Here is a 9,045-nt window from a genome sequence, read left to right as displayed (position 1 = left end):
TACTACAGAAGCTGCCACTGCTTTGTCAAAAGCACCTGAATGTTTCCTTTTGTTATTTCTGGTTCCCACTGATACCAAAACATAAAGAGTAGTGAAAAGGTCTGTGTTGGGGTTCTGTGTGACAAAGTACAAATGGAATGATGCTTGATTCATTATTTGCTTTTGTGTGTGTTTATTTTAGTATATTTACATCCTCTCATGCCTCTTCAGGAAATAATGTTCTTAGTAAATTTTCCCATTTTTGCAGAGTTACTTTTTAAAAAAGATACCTTGCAGTGAAATTACACATAAGGAATCAGTTGTGATCACAGAAGTTTGAAAGACTGCACAAAAAGGGCATATAAGGGTAAAAAATGGAGCTTGCCAAGACATTCTCACATGAATAAGATCATGGAGATAAAGGGTGCAAAGCCACATTCATTGTTATCACGGTAAAATATACTGGCACATAAGTATCTTGATCCATCTAACAAAACAACCAAAAAAAAAGTGTGGGAAGAGAGTAGCACACTTTGCATAACCTGTGTTTCTTAATTTTGACCATCAATTTTATGTGTACGTCTTTGGTTCCTGGCATATCAACAAGAGATGCAAACATTTGAAACCGTCTAACATATGCCCTAAATGCTTCAAGGAAGTTCCTTGCCCTGGGTAACTCCTTTCAGAATGATTTGCTGCTAATAAGACACACCTGTAATCCCAATTCTCAGCACAGTAACCACTTGCAACCAGCACAGAGATGGTTTATCCTGTCAAACCTGTCAAAGAAAAAATTAATCCCATATAGCCTAATTGAGATAGCACATTCAGTGTCTCTTTCTGCATTTCCACTGACTTTCTCCTACTAGCCAACTCTTACCAATACTACACAGATGTGCTTTGACATCACTCCAGTAACCCCTGGTAACACAGGCCACCACTGAAAGAAATACCCAGTGGGTCATCACATCCACACTTGGGCCGCTCACCTGTATGTCAGGTGCAGTACCTCTCTCAACAGTGGCCTTCCCTGGGATAGCAGATTTTTGAAACAGGAGGCCAGATGCTCACCTCTGGGAAATGCCTGGTGAGTGTCTGGACCAACAGAGGGGAGCAGTGATGGATTCAGGAAACTCATGTCTGATACTGAACTGAGTAAACTGAGTTCATCCTATGTGTTCTGCCATAGTCTGGACTTTGGGGATATTCGAACAGCCAAACTTCCCATAATAACTCCTTCCCACCTGGATACACAGGTGGGATCTCGTAACTAGACCCATGTTAATCTTATGTCAAATCTTTCCCCTCCATCCCATAAGAATAACAGCTCTCTCAGTAACCCAGAAAACAAAGTTTCCTGTTAATCCAAACAACAACAGCAAAAAAAACATAACTGTACTTCTCACAAAGGGAATTCCAAGGGGCAATAAAAAGGCACGTTGAGAGACAAAAACATATTTATTTGCTTCCTGGGTGCCCATCTGGAACAAACTCATCATTTTTCCTCAGGGTGGGCAATGAAACTAGGGACAGCCATCCAGCAAAGAGCCAGGGACACCCTGCACCACAGCTCCCTCCTCCATCCCAATTGCCAGGTGCCTCTAAGAAGGGTGGGTAGCTTAGGTGAAGGTAGCTTTGAAGAGGTCAGATACGAGAGCAGCCAGTAAATCATGGCTTGTCTTCTCAATAGCAGAGTGTCATTTCTACAGAAAGGGCATTTCTTCCAGGATATTATTCTAATATAAAATTTCCTATCAGATAACCCTAGCAGCTGTCCTGACCTGCATTTTCCTGACTGCTTTGTGTCAGTGTGGGAGGGAACACAGAGAAACTCATCTCCACCATCATCTGGGACAGACAAGTTACAGAGAGTTAGGGATTTCATTTTTAAAGTTGCAAAAAAAAAGGGCTTGAAGATCCAAGTTCCCCCGAAATTTGTTGCCCTGGGTATCTTGTTCCAGGGATATATTACAATACTCAGCAAGCTTAAACATTTCCAGTAAATATCTAAAAACACACCATCTGGGATTCTCCTTTGTGATTTTCCTTTCCTTCCTTTCACCACAATCAGCAGACATTCCACTCTGGAAGGAGTAAGCAGGACCACATCTGCAAGCCAGCCTTCCAATCCAAAATGTTAACATTCAACCAAGGATCCATTTTTGTCTTTATTTCCCATTGTCGTGTTTGATATTTCTCAGTGATTTGTCCTAGTTGAGCCCTTCAGTCACATTCTGCTTTCAACTCTACTCCGATTCTTCACTTGAGAAGCAACTCTGTGAATCCTGCTGGTTTCATTCCCACCCCTGGCCATCTCCAGCTCTCTCCTGACAGGCAGTGCCCTGCTTTCTTGCTGTCTGACTGAGGAACCAACTCATATGCAAAAGACTTTGAAGAGTACGAGTGAGAAGATTTCTTTAAATAGCCATGGCTTAGATCAGGAGTAGCAAAGAAATAAGATTCAGGGTTTCCTGAGAGCTCAGTGGTGATGGGCTCATGCTTTGTCCTGCATTCCCTTAGCTGCCAGTCACAAGCCTTCCAGCCAATTCCTGGAAAGCAACCAACTGACTGTGTTCCCACTTTGCAATGGCCATAAACAATGACAGACTTGCCTTGGTCTGGCACCGCTCTGCTAAGCCTTATCTGGATCCCACTGCAGCCCCTGATGGAGAAAGCACCATTCCACCTAATTCTTTGTATGTGGACTGCAAATACCTGAAGATATGTTTTGTATGAGTGAAGTGTCATGGAGGCTGTGACTTCCCTACTATTGCTTCTGGCAGTCTTGCACCAATTGCCCATAACTCACTTTGGCAAGCTGGCAGCTTCCAGCACCTGAAAGCTGAAAATAGGAAAGGGCATTTGCAGGGTAGCGATACGATGTGTGCTTGGCTTTAAAAAGGATCACAAATTTAAAGCAGCGGAGAGCAAAAAGGCATACCAGTATCACCATGGATATGTGACATTAAACAAACCACTTGTCATGATACACAGCTGACTACTTGCCAAATGGAACAGGATCTTCATATTATTCATTGTTTTGTCCTGCTAAACCTGCACACCAATGAGAAGAAAAAAAACTCCAGAAAGGTATGTCACTTTTCTGACCATCTCTGGCTGTGCTGGAGATCCTTGTTGAGTGGCAATTCACCCATCCATCTACTGACATGCATTTGAAGACCAAAACGTGAAATCATGGCAGGCAACTTACTTAACTGCTGCAGGAAAGGGGGCTCCAGGATAAGGTAACTTCCTTGAAGTAACTAATACTTTTAAAGCTTCCGGTCCTCCTAGCACTTTGATTTCACCCCTTTTGTTCCTCACAGCTGAGACATCAGCCAGGTATTTTCCTGGTATCCCATGTTTACCCAACCACTGCCACCTGCCCATATGGCTTTGCCAAGGGATTTGTACCAGCCACACACAGACACTCATCCATCACACCTCAGTGCATTCAGGAGCCCAGTTCTGCCTTGTCCCTCCTTGAGATGGAGACAGGGCTACACATCCTTTAGGTTTTATAAGTCACTGCAGCCAAGTAAGAACCTGGCCCACACAAAAGGGGGCAAGACACTGCCACATGGAGAGCCTCTTGAAGCATCCCATTTGCCTCACCTGTGCCTCCCCAGGGAGGCCCTCTTGCACTTTGCTGCATCCTTGCAAAGAACGTGGAGGAGCAGAAACTCCATCTTAGTACTCTATGTGATGGCCATCTTGACCTCATATTCACAATTCTTTGAGCCAGGGGAGTGCCCTGCCTATTACTGTCCTCTCTGTGTGCCCGTAGACGGCTCCAAGAAGAAAAACAAACACGGAAGCAGAAAGCCAGGCAAAAGCACTGTGGAAAAGTGGGCCACCATCCAGCATTTCCCTGTGGCACGCCTCCCCCAGCCCCCCAGCTCTTCCCTGCTACTTGAAGGACAGCATGGCTGCCCTTCAGAAAGGAGCTGGTGGATCTGGAGCAAAAGGCAGGAGAGACGGCCTCGGGGGTGGGGGGGCAGCTTGGGTACGCGTGGCCCTTGCCGGGGCTGTGCAGCGAGGCATGGCTCTGCCGGGCAGGGGGAGCGACAGGGGACGTGCCCAGCCAGGGCGATTGCCAGTGCAAAGCGTGTGCCCACCCGAAGCCCGCATGTTCTGGGGTTTTTTGCCATTTCAATGGAAACAATCGTAAATAACTGTAATAAACTCCACAACACCGGCCAAGGGCAAGAGTGGGTGGGCACTCGCCCTGCACAGCCCGGGTGGCAGCGGGCAAAAAACAGGAGATGGGGGGATGTGGGAAGTTGGGAGCGTGCCGGTATCCCCACATACACCTCCCGCATACGGCTCCCGTGTTTGTGGAAAAAGGTGGATTTCGGATCTCGGCTCCGGGGGAGGGGCCGGCCCCATGGACGCCCACGCGGGTTCTGGGGCCTCACGCCGGCGGATCCGGGCACCTGCACCACGGCGGCGCCGCAGGACGGACCTCGCCCAGCCCGGGCAGCGCTGCCGGAGAGCTCAGTCCCACGCGTGTCGGTGGCCGCGCTGCAGCGACACGACCGGACGGGGCCGTGGGCGGCGGGAGAGCGGCGGCGGGGTGCGCGGGGTGCCGCTCCTGCCGCCCCGCCGCGGAGCCCCGCTTTGTTCCCGCGGGAGGCGCTGAGCGCGGGGTGCGCGGGTGCATTCCCGGCCCCTTCCCGCGTGTCCCCGAACACGCGTGAGCCCCGCTGCCTGCGCGCGCGCGCTGGGTGTTGGGTGCTCGGGGCTTTTTTTTTTTTTTTCCCTTTTCTTCTGAATCACCCCCGCCCCGCTTGCTCCAGGTTTTACTTCTGGTTGCCTGTAAGGGTTTTGCTCCTCCCTTCTGAAATCCTATATTAGCCGCGGCCAAAGCCGTGTAAGGAACACAGCTCATTGTTGGCAAGTGCCGATGCGCCTCGCGGAGGGGCGAGAACCAGCTCCGGGGCTGCGGCAGCGATCGCGGCGCCGGTCACGTCAGCGCCGGGGAGAGGGAGCCGGAGAAGCCCTCTCTATGCTGGGTGACTCTCGCTGACTGATTCCACCGCCACCTTTGAAGGAGAAGAAGAAAGAAGCCGGGAGGTGAGTGCGGCGGTTCTCGTGGCTGGTGCCGGGTGTCCCTTTTGTGTGCAACAGGAAAAACGTGACTGTATAAACACGCGAGGAAAGGTGTTTTCAGCTGCTTGGCTTCACGTCCTTATCTGTTCATTACCGTATTTTCACCAAAATAATTGGGACTTAATTCCAAAAGTTGCTGACAGCGGCTAGGTGGGACTTGCCAATTCTTTGCTTGTTCCGCTCAAGTTAGCGAGAGTGCCGTGGGAATCCGCTGCCTTCGAGGGCGAAGCCGGGGGGCTTGGGCGGCTCCAGAGAGTGCGGGGAGGCGGCGGCGGTGGCCGAATGCGACGCTCCCCGCCGATAGGTATGCGCGACTTGGAGTGGGAATGCGTGCTGCCCGCCGGATTAGCGGAGGGGACCGGGATTTTCGTTCCGCGGGCTGTCCTTTTTGTTTTTTCCCTTTTGTACTCCATGGTGGAGCCACTGTAGATTTTTGGGGAGATTTTTTTAATTATTATTCCCTCCACCGGGAAGGACAGAGGACTGCAGGACCAGCGAAGTAATTTCTACCAGGGCCAGGCAGATGCAGCTGGTCCGGGAGAGGGCGGCTGGATGTCCGAGGAGGGTGTATTTTCCTAATATATTCGCCCGCTAACTTTCCAGGTGAGCCATGGCAGACCACATGATGGCCATGAACCACGGGCGATTCCCCGACGGATCCGGCGGGCTCCACCACCACCCTGCGCATCGGATGGGCATGGGGCAGTTTCCCACCCCCCATCACCACCACCAGCAGCAGCAGCCGCCGCAGCAGCACGCCTTCAGCGCCCTGATGGGCGACCATATACATTACGGAGCTGGGAGTATGAACGCGAGCAGCGGGGTGAGGCACGCCATGGGGCCGGGCAGCGTGAGCGGAGGGCACCCGGCCGGCAGCATGCCGCCCCCCGCCCGCTTCAGCGGCTCCCAGTTCATGGCCCCCCCCGTCGCCAGCCCGGGAGGACAGCTGAGCGCCAGCATGCAGCTCCAGAAGCTGAACAACCAGTACTTCAGCCACCACCCGTACCCCCACAGCCACTACATGCCGGACTTGCACCCCGGTAGCCACCAGCTGAACGGCGGCAGCCAGCAGCATTTCAGGGACTGCAACCCCAAGCACGGCGGCGGCGGCGGCAGCGGCTTGCCGCCCGCCGTCCCCCACGTCCCCGCGGCAATGCTGCCGCCCAATGTCATAGACACGGACTTCATCGACGAGGAGGTCCTCATGTCCTTAGTCATCGAAATGGGGCTGGATCGCATCAAGGAGCTTCCCGAGCTGTGGTTGGGACAGAACGAGTTTGACTTCATGACAGACTTCGTTTGCAAACAGCAGCCCAGCAGGGTGAGCTGCTGATTCATTTAAAACAAACAAAGGACTTTTATCGGTGCGAATGAAAACATTCCCCTAGACACGGTGTCTCACTTTTCAGGGCTTGAAAAGGTGAGAATCTGGAAAGCAGAGTCAACTATGCGCTTGTATAATTTTTTTTTTTTTTAATCGCTGCCACTTTTTTTTTCTTTTTTTGTAGCTTTGTCACTCACCTCCCCTCCTGTAGTAATAATATCTAGCAAACTCTGCCTTTTTATGTTGGTTGCCCCCCTCCCGAGCCCCCTCTCTTAATTTCCTCACAGTAACATGCCCAGAATTCCCACAGTGCCGGACTGTCAGATATTAATCTTGGCAAATTGCTTAATCTTGTGGATTTTGTAAACTATGATTTCCAGTGACTTGAACTGCATTCAAATTCTGAGTGAACAGGGAAAAAATTGCATTAGTTGGTTGCATGAACTTTGAAGGGCAGATACTACTGCACAAAAGCTGCCATCTTGCTTAATTTTTAACTATGCATTGCAGTGCAGACTAATTTTTTTTTTTTTTTTCTGAATACGCTAAACTGGAAGCTTAACAGATGTGGGCCAAACCTTTCCAGATCAGGAAAAGTAATACTGTTACTTAAAAAGTCTGCTACCCATTCCCCCTCCCCCATATGTACAGACAATAATATGGTGTGGATGGAATGTTGACTAGTGGCAAACATTTCACAGATTTTTTTTTTTTTTTAAATTTTGTTTCTGTCTTCAGCGTTTTGACACTGTGCTAATATAGTTTATTCAGTACATGAAAAGATACTACTGTGTTGAAAGCTTTTCAGGAAATTTTGACAGTATTTTTGTACAAAACATTTTTTTGAGAAAATATTGTTAATTTATTCTATTTTAATTTGCCAATGTCAATAAAAAGTTAAGAAATGCTTTAGTTTTTCTAGAAGTCATTTACCAGTATTTTTCTTCAAAACTCTTCCCCACTGTCCCTGGTAAGTAGAACATAACATCTATCTGTACAACCGTGTTGGTGTGCAAAAAGACATTCCAAGATAGAAAGTACACTACACCCATATATATGTCATGGTGAACTCGATAGGTGAGCGGGATTTGAACATACTTACAGCATTACATTGCTCATGCGTTACATTGTAATATGCCTGTCAGTGTGGTTTTCTGAAAAATAAAGTTGCCGAGGGCGCAACTTTTTTTGTGACTTGCCAACATACTTGCTTTAAATGTAGTTGTCCAGAGTTATGATGCATAAAGTATTTATTATATTTATCTATTAAACTTGTAATTTTATAAATCTGCTTTCATTTATATAGTAGACTTTGTTCTTTTGTATATTCATTATCTCACCTGGAAGAGCTATGTAAAAAGTGTCTGTAATGTGGGAAGGGAGGGTGGTGGGTGTCACCCTCAGCCTCTCTCTTACCTCACAGGGTAACACAGGATATTGCTGCATCAATCCAGATCTGCGTGACTCTGGAACCAGTTTCATTTCATTTCCAGTGACTTAGGAGAAGTGGAATATATCACTGAAGTATTCCGCACCGGGACATCTCTGACCCCCCTCCCCCAGAAACTGCAACCAACTGAAGCCACTGACACAAATCCATACAGATCAACTTAAAATATTTTGGAGAAAAATGCCCATTATTTTAAGGCTGAAATTCAGTGCCAACTGTTGCTGCCTTCTGCCCTCTCTCAGCCTTTGGCAAAGCTCCTGCACAAGTTATTAGTTTGGTGAGGGCTGTGGGATCAGGACCCTAATAATACATGTAATCCTGTTTAGCCATGCTTCCCAAGTTTGATAGAGGAGCACTACCACTGAGCCTTCTCTTTGCTTACTTTTTAATCCTTGTCTTCTGAATTAGGAAGAAAAACAGCATGGTGGATGTAGTTAAATTTTAAACCTGGTCACGTAAACAGGAGGATATCACCACACAATGGGAGTGTAAATAGCAGTGTTTTGAATCAAGCTGGGAAATTAAAGTGATTACTATTTCTAAGATTGCCCCAGCTGGTGAGAAAAGTGATACTTGTCCTTCTTTGCCTTACAGACACAAAGCAGCTAACACGTTTATGGACAAAAAAAAAGTAAATATTAAAGTATTAGCAAAGGTAAAAAGAAGGAAGTGTATGCTTCTGGGAAAAACTGAGATGACAAAAACACACTCTGCAGGCAGTGACAGTCCATTCCTAGAAAACTCAATACCAAGAATTTAAAATAAGCAGCCTTCTGGTCTGAGCCAGTGATTGCTAATGTTTTGTGACAGTAAATTTTACATCAAATGACAGTAAATCATAACTTACCAACTCACCAATAACGTAAAAGAGTGTTTAGAAGAATACAGCTGCAGTTTTAAGAGCCATTGCCCAATTTGCCACTATATAAATCCTTTTTCCATTTTAAAGCTGTTTGATCTGCGCACATTTCATTGCCCTCTTCTGCAGGAGTTAGGGAGGGTGATTTTTCTGATTCTAATCAACTTCTTGTAAAACAGACTATCAAATTATGTGCATACCAAATTGCATAGATGTTTAAAGCCTCAATGATCTTCTAAAACCAAAGGGAATACTCTCACTTTAATGATAGGCACTTTTCCTTCATAAAGTTGGTTAAACAACAGATTCTTCACAGTTGAG

The 9,045-nt window shown here is 47.5% G+C and overlaps 1 protein-coding gene across 1 annotated transcript; it reads left to right on the top strand.

Annotated features, from left to right (window-relative positions):
• The first annotated feature begins 4,776 nt into the window (after positions 1 to 4,776).
• Positions 4,777 to 7,712, top strand: CITED2 (Cbp/p300 interacting transactivator with Glu/Asp rich carboxy-terminal domain 2). The gene is made up of 2 exons (XM_039707576.1): positions 4,777 to 5,055; positions 5,695 to 7,712. Exon 2 carries the CDS (start codon positions 5,702 to 5,704, stop codon positions 6,422 to 6,424), a length of 723 nt encoding a protein of 240 aa, XP_039563510.1. The 5' UTR covers positions 4,777 to 5,055; positions 5,695 to 5,701; the 3' UTR covers positions 6,425 to 7,712.
• Positions 7,713 to 9,045: the final 1,333 nt, after the last annotated feature.

The sequence above is a fragment of the Passer montanus genome, unplaced genomic scaffold (assembly GCF_014805655.1).
Source record: "Passer montanus isolate IOZ18808 unplaced genomic scaffold, ASM1480565v1 scaffold2, whole genome shotgun sequence".
Taxonomy (NCBI): Eukaryota; Metazoa; Chordata; class Aves; order Passeriformes; family Passeridae; genus Passer; species Passer montanus.
Note: the sequence above shows the minus strand (reverse complement) of the source record. Positions and strands in the feature narration are given on the sequence as shown.

Bases quoted from the DNA above. Each gene is read 5' to 3' on its own strand.
- CITED2 (XM_039707576.1), top strand. From the start codon at position 5,702: ATGGCAGACCACATGATGGCCATGAACCACGGGCGATTCCCCGACGGA.